The 20,139-nt window shown below is 43.9% G+C and overlaps 1 protein-coding gene across 1 annotated transcript in view; it reads right to left on the bottom strand.

Moving 5' to 3' along the window:
• Positions 1-1,180: 1,180 nt before the first annotated feature.
• mfsd4aa (major facilitator superfamily domain containing 4Aa) overlaps positions 1,181-20,139 on the bottom strand; it is a 30,523-nt gene continuing 11,564 nt past the window's right edge. Inside the window, exons 5-11 of the mRNA XM_071203043.1 lie at positions 19,680-19,703; positions 17,595-17,691; positions 15,313-15,486; positions 11,135-11,282; positions 7,292-7,362; positions 6,898-7,018; positions 1,181-5,207 (exon numbers count right to left, since the gene is read on the bottom strand). Coding sequence (XP_071059144.1) covers positions 5,155-5,207; positions 6,898-7,018; positions 7,292-7,362; positions 11,135-11,282; positions 15,313-15,486; positions 17,595-17,691; positions 19,680-19,703 — 688 coding nt within the window. The 3' untranslated portion in view covers positions 1,181-5,154. The remainder of the gene's footprint in view (positions 5,208-6,897; positions 7,019-7,291; positions 7,363-11,134; positions 11,283-15,312; positions 15,487-17,594; positions 17,692-19,679; positions 19,704-20,139) is intronic.

Genomic DNA, 20,139 nt, shown 5'->3' with positions numbered 1-20,139 from the left:
TCGAGAGTTGTCGAAGAAGTGTTTCTAATGGAAGAGATGTGTGAGACCAATAATAAAAGATCTCTAACTAATCACCCCGGATTCTGTCATAACTTCAAGATCCCGTGTCATGGCCATTTCTACTGATCATGATTCCATTGTTGAGGTTAGATTTCCATTGTTCAATGTTCCAAACTCACACTGGTTTCTCACAGCATCTCTGTAGAGTCTGTGTCTTCACTCTCTGTCCTAAACGGCTTGTTGGAGCTCCTGCCCCCCTCCCCCTGTGAGCCCAGTGTGCTCTGATTGGTCGGGACGTTGCGAGGTGCTGCGAGGAGCAGACAGGTTTCCGTGTCAGCGATACAGCGAGAACAAGCTAAACTCATCCTGAGCACACAAACACTCACAGCCGAAGTAAACACAATAAGTGTGGCTTGATATCGAGAAAGAAAAGGTTTGTAGCGCTGTGAGAATGGGTCTGCGGAGAGCGTTCCTCCACCATCCCAACTCGTCTATACCAGCGTTCAGGGAGCTCTATGCAAGTCAATGGGACTCCCTGTTATAGCCAAGGGGTCCTGGTGTGTGAGGGGCTCCGTGGATTGGTCCATTTGGGTGTGCACACGCCACAGAACCAGGAAGCAAACAATGGAAAAAGAGAAATCTCCAACGAGGCGTTCTGGGGCAGCAGACAGGTCTTCTCTGAGTTAGAGCTGTACTCGCTACAGGGTGCACTTTGAGGGTTTGTGACTCTGCAGACCGATTACATGCAGAAAGCTTCATAACACAAGGGGACGGGTGAGAACCGGAAAAGCATGACATGGGACCTTTAATGTCTGGTGGCTTCATTCGGCCGCCAGGAAATTACAATGGCAGTACGGACACAGGCTGATAAATGACGTCATGTGTTGCCGATGATTTGACAGAAACATGTGACATCATCCATATATATATAACGTGTTAACGCTGAATAACACGTTATATTTATACATGGGACAACTAGGCTGCAACAAACGACTAATCTATCGATTAATCGACTATTACTGTATGCCTTGCACAATTTCTCAAACGCTCTGATTTAGCCATCAACTTTTAGATGTAGCTTGAGGTTGTTTTAGGCATGTGGAAACTAACAATGAAGACAATAAAGATGAATACTTGATTCAAAAATACATATTATTAAATTAACTAAACAAATTGTGAACAAAATTAACATTGCTTTTTATTAATTAAATCAATAATATTTCACATCAAAAGAAACAATGTTTTAACAAATGGTATTAAATAATCTGATGACAGAACTGTAAACAGAACTGCTGAAACTTTAACAAAATAAATAACTCAGTTTCCTCTAATCATTAACCCATGTTTGTATAATTGTGTTAACTCCGACGTGGAAACGTTACTCGTGGACGGGGCTACAGAGCTGCTAGAAAGACAGTCCAACCCGGTGCATTCCTCCGTCTGAATGTGGAGCACTTTTGCTAAATGTTTAGACGAATTTCTCCGCACTTACATGCTAAACACTCTTAGCAAGGAGCATGGTCCACCTCGAGACGGGTAACATTTAACCACACCTCGGAGCGCTTCTCTCCGCCATCCCCTCCGTGTGTTGCTGCATGGAGCAGCTGCGTGTGTGTACTGCCCCGCCCCCTAGCACACAGACCGGAGAGAGATCTCGTCTCGATTGGAAAGATAAAAAATACACCGACCATAGACGCATTTGTTTGTCTTTTTGCATGTTAGAAACGAGTTGGCGACAGAAGACTGCGAGATAATGTTTGTGTAGCATACATGACCTTTTTCTTTCTCAACTCTCTACTCGGAGGGAAGTCGCTGTCATATGCCTAGTGAACACTCCGATAATGCCTCTCCACGTTACCTTTCTTTGGCAGAGCGACGCTTGCTTTACAAATAACTAAGGCAAATAACCTTTGAATGTGACATCACAAAAAAAATATTCTTCCTCTCATTCTGGATGGAAGTGGTATGTCTTTAGCTTCTTGCTCGGTCCCGCACTCATTTTGTTGTCACTTGACTGATTTTGTATCGCTTTGCATTCTGGGTTAACAGACTGGAAAGCGATAGGTCGCTTTTTCTGTCAAGTAAACTCCTGAACACTTAGGCCCAATCCCAAACCACTCCCTCGACCCTACCCCTCCGTGACGGAGTGAACTCCGTCTGTAGCCACACTCGCAGCTCAACGAGGCTGCCTCCTGTCAGATGGAGGGAGTAAATACCGCAGCCAGCTGTGGGACGGCCTCCCCTCTCTCCGGCAGAAACAGGAAGTGCCGTAACTGTATGTAACAACGGTTTCAAATCAGCATCTCTTAGACAAAAAGTTTAAATGAATAACTCAAATAAAACTCCAAACATCTTTCATTGTGTTTCAAAGCTCTTTTAGTTTTAAACCTGATGTTGATAAGCTTCTTAGTTTTTGCAACGGTCTGTAAATATACACAACTTTATAATAAAATGCACACATTTACCTTTTTCTAGACTAAACACAGGTTTGATCCTAAGTTAAAAACATATGAGGTTATCATGAGGTTGTTAACATCGCAGTTTATCAGTGGATGTTTGCTGGAACTACTTGTCAACAGCGTGTTTCCTGAGGACACACACAGCGTGACTCCGGTCAGGTAAAGACCGGTCTCAAGTCAGCACCGCTGCAGACTCGCAGTTTGAGGGCTTGATAGCCCACTCCCCCTCCACACTCGTTGCTTTGGAACAGCCCTCATTAGCCGCGTTCACACTGCGGTACTTTTCCCACAAAGGTTCATGCGAACTTAGTTCATGATCGCGTTCACACCAAAAAGAGCCGGTACTAAAATTAGTTCATGCGAACCTTTTTACCCGCTCGAAAGTCCCTGCTAGAGAGCAGGGACTTTCGAGCGGCTCTTTTTTGAGAAAAGAGCTATATTTCTGATTGGCTGGGCGGATTGCAAACCACGCCCCGTAAAACTCCCAAAAAGTTTTGTGAAGCCGCCATTTTATTATCCTCGCATTAGCATTATTAGCATTATTAGCATTAGCCCAGCGCAGAAACGCAGAGAGACTAACTTATGGCAACACAAAATAAAACATGGGAGCGGTGGAGATGAGGAGGTGTCGGCGTTCTTGCGATTTACTCGGAAGGCTTCAGTAGAAGCTGCTGGGACTCCCAGCAGCTTCTACTGAAGCCTTCCCCAACTCCGGGGACTTTGGGCGGCAGTATACGCCGTGAAGTGGTTTGCGGCCTGCCAGTAAACCCAAAGCAGAAGAAGAAGAAGAAGTGACGTCAGCGGCTTCATTTGCCTAATCCTCCCCCAGGGATTTATTCCGGTGTGAACGCGATCTGTACTTAGTTCATCAGAACTAAAGAGTCCTCATGAACTAAATTCGCATGAACCTTTGTGGGAAAAGTACCGCAGTGTGAATGCGCCTAATATGGCGGACCCTCCGCGTGAACGCGCAAACGGAGAGGTAGGTTGTAGGGGGCGGTTTGGGAATGGGCATAAATGGCAGGGAGGCCAAGGGAGGAGGGATAAAAACCAGTTGTGTCTATTTTAACGGAGCTGGATTTTTTTTTTATGAATGACTCGCGATCTACCAGCATTGCCCCCGCGGTCGACGTACTGGGCACCTCTGGTCTAGACTCTATGCCAACCAACTGTAATTTGTAATGTATTATACTTTAACGGTTCTGGCAACCACAGCAGCCCAAATGTTAACGTAAATGTCAAGTTTTCTTTTTACAGTGTACTTATATCTGTACATTTCTTTCAGTTTGCTTGAAGAAGTGGCTTCAGCAGACAGAAGTGCAGGCCAGATGGGGAAAGGCTGGACGCTACACAACGGGAAACATTATGGACATGAACAAGGAAAAACCAAAAACACTTTCTTTGTTGCCTTGTTCTTATCATACATAGTGTTACGGTTTTTGTTACCATTTAAATATTGAATTCTATGTATTACTTTTATTTTAAATCAAAAGCACCGGTTTTAGATAATATATTTATTTTGATGTGTAGGTTGGTTGTTATTTGTATTGTTACTGTGTATTTTATTATATTAACTAGCTATTTATTAAATTAAAATACTGTTATGACCACTATACAATGTCTTTATTTTGGTAGATACCAGAATACATGACACAATGAATCTTATATAATATATTTATGTTCTCTTGTTTAAATAATCATACCAGTATTTAATGTGTGCTGGTCACCTGGAATCCTGGTGAGCTCCCAGCAGGGTACATTTAATACTATTATTAAACATAAGCTGGTGATGGATGGATAGACTGGCCAGCTGAAGTGTCCACAACCCCTCTCCTGCCTAATATCTACTGGCTGGTCAATTTACAGCCTGACCAGCTACATTTATCTAAGCTGTTTTTTTCAGCAGTCGTTATTATTTATTTAATTTTTATTGAGAATCTCTATGAATTAAAGTCAAATGTATACCAGTCTGTGTTCTGTTGCCGCATCGGATCTCCGCCAAATCCAGGATCATCACCCCCCTAGTTTGCTCCCGTCTGTATCTCTACCGCTACTTGAATACTGGGGCTCAAACCGGTATGGTTCCAACACGTTAGACTCGCCCGCATGATCTGATTCCACCACACCGGCATCCTCTTCAGTAAAATCCTCCTCTTCTGGAAAGAGCACCGAGTCTATTGACGACTCACTGTCAGTCGATTCTGTCTCCGACATCAGCCATATAGGTAGTGTATTATTCAACAAGTGTTCTACTCGTGACGCCACTAACCGGCGAAAGCTGTTTTGTTCGGAGCGGTCGTGTAACATCGGAAGCGAGCATGGAAAGTTGTAATAAATACAGCGGGCATATTGACATGATTTCTAATTAATAATAGTATACATATTATCGTAATAAGAACAGTATTGTCCTTCACTTCGTAAGCTCTTTAAGGTGTCATGGCTAGGACGAAGTTACAAAGTGCTGTAAGAGATAATTGTGCCAAACATGAAATAAAGTCAAGTGATTCTCATCCATCGAGCTGCTCGTGGATCATCAGGGTTCTGTACGTCAAACGTGTTCCTTTGGAGGAGGCCAGAGTAAAGCTCCTGTTCTGAGTCCATGTGTCGGAGAGGCTTCTTCTCCTCCTGCTGTCTTTTCATCGGAGCACTTTCATTGGTCACGTGTGTCCCCCTCAGTCTCCCAGGGACGTTCAGATCAGGAACCTCCGGGCTGTGGCTTCTCTTTAAGGTCCGTGCCTTGAGGCGGATCTGAGGAATAAACCGTGTCTATTAGTCTGAGGGATTATTAACAGAGAACTGATGACATACAACGAGTCAACACGTGAACATCAACAACTCATATAATTATACACCACCACCGTATCCTGAGATGGACCTTTACGGTATGTTGACTTGTCATTCTACCTGAACAGTGTGCATGCAGCTGGAAATGCAGCATTTTTAGGAGAGGTGCGCTACAACGGCAAAAATGTGCGGGGTGGGGGGGACTTTGGACCCCCGGTGGCCCCCTGAAAATGAAAAGTTTAGGATTAAACAATTACTTCGCTGACGGAATAGGCGGAACTAACGTTATTTGTCATTCTAGTCGGACCCATTACAGCGTAAAAACTGTAACTATAAGTATTTGAAATAAATATGTGAACCAATAACTGTATTGCATTGTTTTCTTATGCGCAATTACTTTATACTGTCTTTGTCTTTTTCATCCTGCATTCGTTGTGCGCCTCTCAGAAAAATAACTGGCCCCAGCCTGGCCCCCCCCCCCCCCAGTCAAATTGGTCTAGAACCGCCACTGGCAGCGTTAACTAAAAGCGCTGCAAGAAGCCCAAAACGCAAACCAGGGGACACTAAAAAGTGACGCACACAGCTGGGACCGAAGTTCAGGATTAAAAAGCTGGTAACTGTCAGTCTCTGAAAATTAGTGTGCTTCATAACTGCTAGTGTGTTGTCAATATTTGTGAAATGACTAAGTCAGCTAGCTAGCTTTCAACAGAACTGCAATAATATGAGAAGAAATCATGGGATCACATTGTTCAAATAAGCTGATAAAACATTTAAAGGGGACCTATCATGCAAAATGCACTTTGTGATGTCTTTTATACATCAATATGTGTCCCCGGTGCGTCAGGGAACTCACGCAGCGTCAGAAAATAGAACACTCTCTTTTCCTCCGTACCCAAATCTTTTAAAAACGGGGGTACAACGAGCGGATACAGATTTCCATCCGCTGTGACGTCGGCGGACCCACAGAAAGTTGCTATCGGAAACAATGCCTGACGTGTTTTGGACGTAATCTCGTCTTTGTTTACATTAGCCTCGCTAACACTCAGAGCTAACCTGTACTGGAGAGCACGTGTGTTTAAAAAGCAGGAAATACAAAAAGGAACTCACCTTGTGATAAACCTGCAAGAGAAAAAGCATACTATTTCAGAAATAATCCTTGATGTGGTTTAGAACAGGATGGAGTTTTATCACAGCAGAATTTAACTTTATCTCCGGTAGAATTCTGATCAGGCATTAGCTCCGCCTCCTCTTATTTATTTTTTTCAAGTTAAGGAGTGTGTTTCTCCTCATAGAAATGTTTAGGGCCGTTGTAGCGCGTTTGCACCTGTCGGACACCGTACTTCCTGGTTCATTATACCACCAAAATTCACAAAGACACTGCTTGTAAATAATCTATCAGGAGAAATAAGGGTCAGTACGTCCTCAAGGAATTATACATGAATTCTGGCAGGATAATAGTGGTGCAAACTGACAGATATCCTCTTCCCGTCATATCTCAACACTTCGGTATAGCAGTCTCTATACATTATAAAGTCTTTGTACACAGCCTAAATAGTACATCTAGCATCAGACCATTATCCAGGGTGATATTGTAGTACACAAAGTGATTTGGGATTAAATTCACTGTTTATGTTTATACCTGATGAGTGTTTACCTGTTTGGCCGTTTCTATGGTGACGCTGGACAGAGAGGAACAGCAGGAAGAGACAGAAGCTGATGAACGACGTCACTGTGCAACACAACAGGAAGGAGTAACTGCCCTGACTGTCTATCACCTGGGACACACACACACACACACACACACACACACACACACACACACACACACACACACACACACACACACACACACACACACACACACACACACACACACACACACACACACACACACACACACACACACACACACACACACACACACACACACACACACACACACACACACACACACACACACACACACACACACACACACACACACACACACACATTAAATGAACTGATTATTGTGAATTAAAGGACATTTAAAGAGTGTGACGTGTTACCGATCCGATGATTAGCTGCAGCAGCATCTCTCCGGAGCTGGCACTGGTCACCAGGACCGTAGTGGCACAACCTGAAACACACGATGTAATGAAGGGTTTTATATGATGGGAATTGAGAATCATCAACATGTATCAGAGGTTTAATCATCAACCTGTCCAGATCTGTTTTATTTGCATGTATGTGTAACGGAGTTAAAAATGTGTAGACATAATTATTAGTTAATAATTTAATTTTTATGAAATGGTTTCTTTTTGATGTGTTTGAGTTATGTTTCTGGTGGGAACACTTTCCCGTTGCACATCTTTTCCCATTTCCTGTATGTCATTTCTGCTTTCCCCTCACATTGAAGTGATCACTGCTGAGGGTAAGCTGTGCTAGGAATTGTGTTATAGTTCATTACAAGTTTGTGTGGTAAACCGGCTATTTAAGTTTATGAAAGTGACGTATGTTGTTAAGTGTCAGTTTGGGTATATTATTAACCCGTTTTTGTTAAGTTTCCACCGTAAGAAATTGTATTTTTGAGTGATATCTACGGTGTGGTTGTAACGCGGATGTAAAGACAATCAATTATTTTTGTCCTGAGGAATAAATGCCAGAAAAGAAACCCAGATGCTTCGTCGTTTCCTGATCGATAACAGGTCACAGGGAAGCTGCATGTTTGAAAATGGTCTTAAAATCATTAACACACAACATTAGGAAGGATGTTTTTCAGTGGAAGAAAAGGTATTCAGATTCTTTACTTGAGTAAAAGTACTAAAACCACACTTTAAAATTACTTATACTCAGGGTTGGGTTGTAACGGAATACATGTCACGGCGTTACGTAATCAGAATACAAAAATCAAGTAACTGTATTCAGCTCGCGTTACATTTGAAAAACGAGTAATCTGATTACAGTTACTTTCGTAAACCTGAAGTGAATACATTTTGGATTACTTATTGGAATTATTGGTGGAAAGATTTCCTCTCAACATTTAATATTCATTACTAAAGGTACAGCCGAATCATCACAGCGCGCAAAACCTATTACCACCGCAGATGGGCCAAAAAAGCGTTTGAAAAAAAATCGCGGGTCCGCTCGCTCTGAAACAATAACAACGAAACATGGAGGAACAAAAGTCTGCGTTTAAATCGCGTGTGTGTATATAGAGGTGTGTGTGGTTAAAACACATCATCCTGCGGTCGCTCTTTAGCCTTACTAATGATTATTTCTGAAGGTAAACACAGTGAAGGCGGTGCGAGCTCGTCTTCTCAGAGGCGGAGTTAACCCTCCCGCTGGCGCTGCAGAGATGTCATGAAGTGAAGCAGGGCTGAAGTCGAATAGTCCATTTAGCGTAGGAACCTTCCTAAAGGAGTGAAATGACCCGGAAGTCCCTCAGTGGCAGCCATGATAAGTGCCGTTCCAATTCTCTAGAATGATGAGAATGATAGGAAAGGAGGTTTCAAACTTCCTTTATAACCTCCTTTAGCTTAGGAACCACTGGACCTCCCTAACTGACAGGAGAAGCGAAAATGCTGCCCCACAATGCCTTGCAGCCGCAGCATTTGCCGTCACTCAACAGTCGCCCGTTCACGGAAACAACCGATTATGACCGAGAAATGATATCATGAAAGTTACGGTGCTTATTAAGCATTTTAAAACGTAGGTGGTAAGTTGCCAAAGTGCTTTGTTTTGAACGTTCATCAGTATTATAATCAAAAAGAGAAATATGAACGTTAGTTTTCACTGAAATGATCAAATAAAGTCAACATCACAGTCTTCACTGAGCTGTGTGGGGTTTGTTCAACTTCTAAAAGATGTTTGAATGGTGATATACACAGTGATAGATGTTAAGGACTAACGTTTATAATAAATACATCTGTATTGATTTTAAGATCTTTAGTTCATACAATCATACGTATTGGGATCATTTGTATTAATGTGGACCGGAGGGAGAGGGGGACGAGCAGAAGTTTCACTTTCCTTTTGTATTTCAATTCCAACTTTGGTCATGAAGAATATGTTTCTCTGTTGTCCCCGTTCATAAAGCAAAGCAGCAGCATCAGAGCACGGTGCAGAGTCTCTAGATGAGTTCACAGTAGTCCCTCGTTCTTATTAAACATCCATGTTGTAGTCCGCTGTATAGAAAACTGTGGTTTCCATGGTTTCCCCACAGCAGCAGACGCACACAATGACGTCCGCTGGCGCATCATAAACACGTCGGATAGTGAAAGTGCATTCGGATTTTCTAAAGTACCGCAGTCTCTTCTCCTAAGTCCTTTTGAATTCTGCTGTCCACTATCCCTTAACCCCGTGACCTTTCACTCAGAGGTCAAGGAATATACGATAGGGTTAGAACTTAGGAGCTGATTTTTAAACTATCCGACTGCAGCCCTCGTGTTCCTTCTATAAAACAGCTGCGGGCAGCAGATACCGTGAGAGTCACAGACATGAATTCATAGATCAAAGCAGACTGGTGCACACTCTCCTCTCCTGTTTTGCCAATCCGGTGCTTAAACAAATATATCTCTAAACCCCTGGCCGAAATGTCCTTAAAATGAAGTCCGAGTTCGACATTTTAATTCATGTCCTGCCAACACTGGCAGGACAGAAGGCGTTTCAGATGTGATGTTTCAGTGTGCTCTTGATAAGCCATTAAAACAGTAAAAACACGTTCAGTTTCCTTTTGCTTTTTGTGTCTCCTGTTCACCAAAACATACCCATTTTAGATGGAAAAAGAAAGTAATCCAAAAGTAATCTAAAAGTAATCTGATTACGTTTTTAAGACACGTAACTGTAACTGTATTCGGATTACTTTCAGAGCCATGTAATCAGTAATCAGTAACTGATTACATTTACAAAGTAACCCTCCCAACCCTGCTTATACTAATGTTGGATGGTTTGATCTATACCGTATAATGTTATTTAAAAAAGTTTTCTTTAGTTATTGTGTTTCAAAATCTGAATGTATTAAGTAACTAGTAAATACAGTAAGTCTGTAAAATAAATATTACAGTATAGTAAAGTAGTATAAAATGAAAGTCTAAGTAGTGTCTCCACTTTAAAGAGTCCTCTCCTGCTGATGTTCAGGTGTATATCAGTGTGTAGTGTCTCTACTTTAAAGAGTCCTCTCCTGCTGATGTTCAGGTGTATATCAGTGTGTAGTGTCTCTACTTTAAAGAGTCCTCTCCTGCTGATGTTCAGGTGTATATCAGTATGTAGTGTCTCTACTTTAAAGAGTCCTCTCCTGCTGATGTTCAGGTGTATATCAGTATGTAGTGTCTCTACTTTAAAGAGTCCTCTCCTGCTGATGTCCAGGTGTATATCAGTATGTAGTGTCTCTACTTTAAAGAGTCCTCTCCTGCTGATGTTCAGGTGTATATCAGTATGTAGTGTCTCTACTTTAAAGAGTCCTCTCCTGCTGATGTTCAGGTGTATATCAGTATGTAGTGTCTCTACTTTAAAGAGTCCTCTCCAGCTGATGTTCAGGTGTATATCAGTATGTAGTGTCTCTACTTTAAAGAGTCCTCTCCTGCTGATGTTCAGGTGTATATCAGTATGTAGTGTCTCTACTTTAAAGAGTCCTCTCCTGCTGATGTTCAGGTGTATATCAGTATGTAGTGTCTCAACTTTAAAGAGTCCTCTCCTGCTGATGTTCAGGTGTACATCAGTATGTAGTGTCTCTACTTTAAAGAGTCCTCTCCTGCTGATGTTCAGGTGTATATCAGTATGTAGTGTCTCTACTGGGACATGTCTCCATGCTTTAATGTTCAAAAAGCCTGTCTTTTCACCCTCCGTCTGAAACCAGAGCCCAGTCTGCTCTTATTGGTCAGCTAGCCGTCTCTGTTGTGATTGGGCCTTACCTTTGTAGTCGAGTATGTCCTCTGTAAAGGCCAGCATGGAGGGGAAAACGCTGCTGATGCACAGTCCCAACACACAGGTGCCGATGAAGAGGAACACACAGCTGGTGTAGAAGATCATCAACAGGCACTGAACCAGGATCACCCCGAGCTGAAAGACACATGGGCAATGATAACAGAAGTGTGCGGTTAACAACAATAGAGCAAATTACTTGCCGTGCAAAACGTAACCCATATTAAAGTAAATATCAACAAAATCAAACACATATCGGACTAGTTTCTACACATTTCAACAAGAAAATTACAACGATTGTATCCAACTGCACAGCAAGCATACCCATAATTCCATAAAAAGATCACTGAATGTTGTTGTTGTCTTTTCCATATGAAGGCCACCAAAGTCTTTTTGAGCCGAAATAGCTCAGTTGGGAGAGTGTCTTTGTCTGGTGGACATGTAGGTGCATTCATACCTGCAATTTAAACCGCAGGATAGCTGGTCAGATGATCAGTAACAATGTCGCTTTGTTTTCCATCCTACAACCTTTCATTCAATAATACTAAGTGTCAGTCCAGATGAGAACGATCCAGGCACCTCTTCTTGTAAAAATGACTTTTCAGAAAGTACGTACTTGAAGTAATACTAGATGGGCGGACACATAGCACTTGACTAGCATATCCGCAGTTTTACATTGAAGGTAGGGCTGCACGATATTGGAAAAAACTGACATTGCGATGCGATTCCCCCCCCCCCCCCCCCCCCCTGCGATAAGACAATTTTTTTGCAAGTTTTCCTTTTGTAGCAAGCAGCAAAATAATTGTAACATGACGTGTTTGAGTTAATTTGCCTACTTAAGATCGCAAGTCCTAAAAAATAAATAAAATATTAATAATCTTTTTTTAAATCGCACGTCCTGCGATGTGAATATCACGATTAACGCCACGCTATATATCGTGCAGCCCTAATTGAAGGTATGTATTAGTGAAACTGAATGACGAACAGACATCAAGACAGATTGCTATGTTTCATCAGCTCTAACCATCAAGGCTGTGCCCAAAACTGTCCTCTTTGCTGCCGAAGCCATGCAGGGGTCGAACCGGGGACCAGTCGATGTTCAGTCTAACGCTTCCAACTGAGCTATTTCGGCACAAACAGTTGTTTTCTGGTGGCCTTCAAATGGAAAATAAAACAGTGAGCAAGTGACTAGCATTTCTGCAGTTCAAATTGAAGGTATGTCCACCAGACAAAGGCAGCACACCTCTTGGCTTGCATACTGGTGACCAGAGATGGGGTCGTTACTAAAAAAAAAGTAATATATTACACTACTTCGTTACTCTCTACATAAAGTAACTCGTTACTTTACTCGTTACTTTACTCGTTACTTTACTCGCAGGGCCGGCCCGCCCCTCCCCGCAGGCAGATCACGCAGACTGCTAAAGTTTCAAATGTTCTCTTTAGTTCAGTTTCCATTGTCGCATAAGACTGATCCAGATCCTGAATGTTTTCCTATCTGACCGTGGCTGTCCTCTGTCTCCTGCTATCTGACCATGGCTGTCCTCTGTCTCCTGCTATCTGACCGTGGCTGTCCGCTGTCCTCTGTCTCCTGCTATCTGACCGTGGCTGTCCTCTGTCTCCTGCTATCTGACCGTGGCTGTCCTCTGTCTCCTGCTATCTGACCGTGGCTGTCCTCTGTCTCCTGCTATCTGACCGTGGCTGTCCTCTGTCTCCTGCTATCTGACCGTGGCTGTCCTCTGTCTCCTGCTATCTGACCGTGGCTGTCCTCTGTCTCTTGCTATCTGACCGTGGCTGTCCTCTGTCTCCTGCTATCTGACCGGGGCTGTCCTCTGTCTCCTGCTATCTGACCGTGGCTGTCCTCTGTCTCCTGCTATCTGACCGGGGCTGTCCTCTGTCTCCTGCTATCTGACCGTGGCTGTCCTCTGTCTCCTGCTATCTGACCGTGGCTGTCCTCTGTCTCCTGCTATCTGACCGTGGGTGTCCTCTGTCTCCTGCTATCTGACCGTGGCTGTCCTCTGTCTCCTGCTATCTGACCGTGGCTGTCCTCTGTCTCCTGCTATCTGACCGTGGCTGTCCTCTGTCTCCTGCTATCTGACCGTGGCTGTCCTCTGTCTCCTGCTATCTGACCGTGGCTGTCCTCTGTCTCCTGCTATCTGACCGTGGCTGTCCTCTGTCTCCTGCTATCTGACAAAAGTAATATTACAGTAACGCGTTATATATGCCAGCATAACTTTCCGGTTTCCTCACATCACCCATGACGACAATGCACACTTCAGACCAGAAGACAGAGCTCTGCACAAGTATGTGCTGATATTCACAGTGTACACAATGAACCTACCATTACAATGCACTGAGTATTCAAAGACAAACAGAGACATGTAATATTCTGTAAATAAAGGGCCTGGATCCAGCTTTAGGGACAAAGCTGTTTGAGTCCTGAATCACCCTCTGCTGATGCCACATCACTCTGTTCGGTGCACGCACGCCCCGTCCAAATATCTGGTCATATTCTTCAACAGCTGGATCGTGATACGAGACCCTCTCTACACGGAGACTTTAGAGGTCACCTATTGTGCAAAATCCACTTCTTCATGTCTCTTCTTCATCAACATGTGTCCCCTCTTCTTCATGTCTCCTCTACATCAACATGTGTCCCCTCTTCTTCATGTCTCTTCTACATCAACATGTGTCCCCTCTTCTTCATGTCTCTTCTACATCAACATGTGTCCCCTCTTCTCCATGTCTCTTCTACATCAACATGTGTCCTCTCTTCTTCATGTCTCTTCTACATCAACATGTATCCCCTCTTCTTCATGTCTCTTCTTCATCAACATGTGTCCCTTCTTCTTCTCCATGTCTCTTCTACATCAACATGCGTCCCCTCTTCTTCATGTCTCTTCTACATCAACATGTGTCCCCTCTTCTTCATGTCTCTTCTACATCAACATGTGTCCCCTCTTCTTCATGTCTCCTCTACATCAACATGTGTCCCCTCTTCTCCATGTCTCTTCTACATCACCATGTGTCCCCTCTTCTTCATGTCTCTTCTACATCAACATGTGTCCCCTCTTCTTCATGTCTCTTCTTCATCAACATGCGTCCCCTCTTCTCCATGTCTCCTCTACATCAGCATGTGTCCCCTCTTCTTCATGTCTCTTCTACATCAACATGTGTCCCCTCTTCTTCATGTCTCCTCTACATCAACATGTGTCCCCTCTTCTCCATGTCTCTTCTACATCACCATGTGTCCCCTCTTCTCCATGTCTCTTCTACATCACCATGTGTCCCCTCTTCTTCATGTCTCTTCTACATCAACATGTGTCCCCTCTTCTTCATGTCTCTTCTTCATCAACATGCGTCCCCTCTTCTCCATGTCTCCTCTACATCAGCATGTGTCCCCTCTTCTTCATGTCTCTTCTACATCAACATGTGTCCCCTCTTCTCCATTTCTCTTCTACATCAACATGTGTCCCCTCTTCTCCATGTCTCTTCTACATCAACATGTGTCCCCTCTTCTTCATGTCTCTTCTACATCAACATGTGTCCCCTCTTCTCCATGTCTCTTCTACATCAACATGTGTCCCCTCTTCTTCATGTCTCTTCTACATCAACATGTGTCCCCTCTTCTCCATGTCTCTTCTACATCAACATGTGTCCCCTCTTCTTCATGTCTCTTCTACATCAACATGTGTCCCTTCTTCATGTCTCTTCTACATCAACATGTGTCCCCTCTGTGGAAAGAGACTCTGAAAGTTTCAGGAACAAAGATTCTCTCTCTTTTTGATCCATTTCTATAAAAACCTGTCTGAAAATGAGCTGATCAGATTTTGGCCACTTGATGATGTCATAACGATGTGTTGTCTTGTGTAACCATTAGCCAATCAGCAACAAGGTACCCCCCCCCCCCCCCCCCTTATCACCTGAATCTCCTCTAGAGCTCCATTGAGTTCTTTGTAACCAAATCTCTCTCAGAGGGGCGTGGGGGAGGGGCTCCTTGTTTTCATCTGAAGTAACAGACAGAGAATCAGAACTTTGGAAACAGCGCTGAAACAGAGGGGATTATGGGTAATGCTGCAATGATCTGTTCGGTGTTTCAGCCAATCAGAGACAGGTTCTGTGTATAGATGAAGAACAGTATAACAGGGGACCTTTAAATCTGTGTTCATACCAGACTGACGGCGAGCAGCCTGGGAGCTGAGTATCTGTAGGACAGGTAGATGAAGGCCAGTCTTCCCACTGTGATGGAGGCCCAGAATATGCTGTCCAGGTAGCCTGCAGTGCGATGCCCCATCAGCAGAGGAGGGGACACGGCGTAGGTGTAGACGAAGCCAGCGTAAGAGCCCTGCAGCATCAGGAGGTCAGCGTGTTTAGTGCTTTGAAGGATGTAAACAGGAAGTACTGATGGATGTAAACAGGAAGTACTGATGCCATGTTTGCAATGGATGGATGTGATGCTGAAGGACATTTTAAAACGGATCGACTGCTCTGAAAGTTTTGAAGTAAAAATAAATGATTATGATTCCAACAGGACTTATGGACACAAGAGAGGGTATAGAGTGGTGCAGTCCTAACACCAGGGAATGGGTTAGCAATCCACTTCCTGTTCGCTCGTCTCAAAGTCAACTGTTTTCAATGTGTTTTCGGTTAGAAGCTTGATATGAGGTCTGCGGCTGCTGTTCAGCTGTTATGAGTCAGATAAGGAGGCAAGGGTTTTTACCTAATTAACTGCCTCGTGACACATCCATGCTACGGCTTGTACTTCTTTCTGTAAGATATGTGTGCTAAATTAGTACCCAGAAAAGCTGTCCGTTGGTTGGCCTGTCCATGTCTCTTCTAATGTACCCCTAAGCAGGGTGGTCGTTGCCCCGCACTTTGGCCGTGATGCCCTGTTAAAAAAAATGCAATTCACGGCCAAAGTGGCCTTTGTGCCCCTGTCAAAAGTAAAAAAAAATGTCCTGTGGTATTGGTATTTTGACTAGCAATTTAGTTAAATTGTTTCGTTTATCAACGCTACAACATAGCGTTTCGTGAGTCGGTTGTCGTTGTTGGGGGGGGGGGGGGGTGCAGCACAGCGCGAGCTGTCTCCCGTGAGCGGGAGGGCGCTCCTTCTTCACTACAGACTATCGCGCCACCTAACCATTCGCCAAAATGTTTGTAATACGAGCGGTAACCGGCCAAGCGCCGTGCAAACAACAATCTTCAAATAAAAGAAAGTCACCGGAGGAGTTAAAGGAGTGACAGGGAGTTGGCTGCAGTGCCGCGTCCTAAAACCCTTTATAATCTATCGATTAGATTTATGATTAGAAAATTATAAAAGTAGGGTAGACATGTGGAGATTATCCGGCTGAACAAAACGTGCATTTATCAAACAGGTTTGTTTTCCACAGACCTTATTTCCAGCTATTTTCCAAAACCCTGTGGAGAAATCCCGTTGCTTTTTGTGGAGGGAACCAGCAGCTTACTTCCTGGTTTCAGGACGCGTCACTGCACCTCTCAATATGATGCCAGTATAAACAAGGTCTTCTGTTGGCTCTGTACATCAATGCCGACCAAGTAAGTGAAGAGTAGACAGTATAAAGGTATTGGCGAAATGTCCCAGCAGTTTAGGATAATGAAGGTTCTAATCAAATCAATTACATAGCCATTACATGTCTAACTCCTAATGACAGGAAGGCAGAAAGCGCATTATACAAATAATAATACTCATAATAATAGCAGACATTTTTTAACAATGGCCACAATATCATTATTTTAATAAACCAAATATGAACAATTGAGGAAAATGAGGAAGAACTGATGATTAAAATGTTGTAGTACAAGTAGTAATGTAGTTAGTGCATAAATTATTGCAACAAATGTGTTAATTTTCTTCATTATTAGTCGATTTTCTTTTGGTGGACGAATGCTCCGGGCCAGTGGGTACAATGGTGGGGCCGGTGACAATACCCTTACTGTCTGCCCCTGACTGACTTGTGTGGTTTATGGCTGAACTTAACGTATACGTTTAAGAAACACTATTGCTCTTCAGCCGTTTGTAAAACGACTGGTGTTGATGTTAGTGCTACACTTTTCAGTCATGTTGATTGACCAGCGTAATTTAACAGAACAGCCTTTGTGCCCTGTCATGTGGCCTTTGTGCCCTGTCATGTGGCCTTTGTGCCCTGTCATGTGGCCTTTGTGCCCTGTCATGTGGCCTTTGTGCCCTGTCATGTGGCCTTTGTGCCCTGTCATGTGGCCTTTGTGCCCTGTCATGTGGCCTTTGTGCCCTGTCATGTGGCCTTTGTGCCCTGTCATGTGGCTTTTGTGCCCTTAAAAAAAATGTGAACGGGAAGGCCAAATGGCCTTGCCCCTAAAATGACGAAATTCCAAGCCTGCCCCTAAGAGAACGTGGAACCGAGTGTACGGTTCACATAGGTATGTTTACATGTGTATAGTTGTAGGAAGCCTCACTATTATTCCATCAGTGATGAAGACGACGGCCCCACCGAGAGCTTGGAGGAGGAAAAAAGTAGCCGGGCGACCTCGGAGTTTGGCAAGGTTACAGCAGTAGAAAAAACTCTGATGACCTATAGGACGAAAGGATACGGAGGTAAGTCATTTAACTGGGTACAGCGCACACACACGTTACTCTGTACGCCTCACCTGCATCACGGTCCTCCAGGCGGCCGGCCTGAGAGCCGGCCCTCTCAATGAGGCGCGTCCCGGGGCTCGAGCACGGCAGTCTCTCGTGGCACATCAGAGCTAACACTGCTGCTGGCACCGGGAGCTGCCACACACACACACACACACACACACACACACACACACACACACACACACACACACACACACACACACACACACACACACACACACACACACACACACACACACACACACACACACACACACACACACACACACACACACACACACACACACACACACACACACACACACACACACACACACACACACACACACACACACACACACACACACACACACACACACACACACACACACACACACACACACACACACACACACACACACACACACACACACACACACACACACACACACACACACACACACACACACACACACACACACACACACACACACAGAGGGCATTGTCACCGAGTTAACGTCAACACTTCCTGTCAGCTGATTCTTTATAGAAGTAGGGTCCACGCCACTTTGAGCTGCAGCACAGGCAGTGTGAGACGCATTCAGAGCTGTTTGAACATGAAAGCATGGAGACACGTCCCAGTGGAGACACGTCCCAGTGGAGACACGTCCCAGTGGAGACACGTCCCAGTGGAGACACTACATCCAGATGTGAACCTGAACATTAGCAGAATAGGGCCCCTTTAACTCTTCATCTAAAAGGCAATATGGACGATTACAACCATCTGAAGAAATGCCAATAGAAGAAACAAACTGAAAACAAAGAGATCATTCTTTGAAGAGAAGCTAAAGCTGAATATAAACTCATGAAAACATGAATTATCACCTGAATTATATGATATAACTAAAAAATAATTAATGTTGCTGAGTTGTTGTTGTTGTTGTTTTGGCCTTTAAGTCCATGTGTATCCCCAACCACCTTCACAGACATGTTTTAATGCAATACCAAAAGGACGAAGGGAGACACGAAAAGCTTTGAAATGTGTACTCTGTTTTTAAGCCATGCTCGCATCGTGCGTTTAGGATTGGCCGTTTGCGTTGGTTTTGAATATCTCAGCAAACATAAGAACATTTGAGGCTGGAAATACATTCTGACCAGAGACAGAATTAGCATCGCTTAGATTAAAAAAGAGACTCCTGACTTTATGTCACGAGCGATGGACCTTAAAGCCCGCAGACAGATCATTTATACCAGCGTCACTGTTTCTGTGTCTTTAGGTAACATGGACCTGTCTTTGTCTCTTCTCTGCTGCCACACATGTCCCTCCGTGGGACTAATAAAGTATTCTGATTCTGATCATCAATCATACGTGTTGGGAAATACTGAATGTCCTCTTCCAACATGATAACAAAGGTGATGAACATGATGACTCAGCCTCTATGGAGAGAGACATCAAGCATGCTCATTTCTGACGTGGAGCTAATCTGAAGTAAACATTGAAGACTGCTTTCTATTCCTCCATCTTGTGACTGTGTGACTCCCTCTCTTGGACATCAGCATGTGAAGGACACTGCTCAGGAACTAGTGGATGCTCTGTATGTGATGACTCCTTCCCTTCGGAGAGGACCACAGACACGTGGATCCTGAGGCTGAAGCTGAAGCCGGGGACGAGAGATATTATTCCAACAATACGAAAGGCGTAATGCTGACATTACTCACATTGATCAGAGCGATGATCCAGAAGGCGTAGGACACCCTGGTGATGACCGCCCCCTCGGTGTGCAGAGGATACTGGGAGATGTTTGCGATCGCGCCCCCCTGCCCCACCAGGCTGTTGCGGAGGTGCCCCAGGTCCGAGGCAGATGATGAGTTCAGGGTCCAGTTTGAACCCAGGACACACGAGTCGTCTGACAGGAAAGGATCAGCCACCAGCGGACTGACCAGCGCTCCCACGCCTATGAAGAAATGCAGGGCCTGGGGCGGGACGTGGGTTATGGTGTCAGGTTCATTAGCATTCGGTCCGAGAAAACCTGCTTTATTATTTTGGCAATAGATTTTTTATTACATTTTTTAGTCATCTTCACAAAAATAAAAAAAGTTAGCGTAACAATTAATAATCAACACATTCTCAACACAACATTTCGTCTTCGTTAACTAAGTTGTCCACGAGTCCTCTCCTCATCATCTCCCCAAAGGTCAAGGTGCAATCTTATTTTGAATGAAGGATATAACCAGGCCAGAAGCTCGCTGTATAGCCTCTAATGCTTTCGCGCTGTTTACAGATGTGACTGACATAAGGTAATCAGATTACATTACTTTTATATTATGATACTCAGATTAGGTTACTGATTACATTTTTAAACAGGTACAGTTTTTTGCATT

This window comes from Pseudochaenichthys georgianus, chromosome 5 (genome assembly GCF_902827115.2).
Source record: "Pseudochaenichthys georgianus chromosome 5, fPseGeo1.2, whole genome shotgun sequence".
NCBI lineage: Eukaryota > Metazoa > Chordata > Actinopteri > Perciformes > Channichthyidae > Pseudochaenichthys > Pseudochaenichthys georgianus.
Note: the sequence above shows the minus strand (reverse complement) of the source record. Positions and strands in the feature narration are given on the sequence as shown.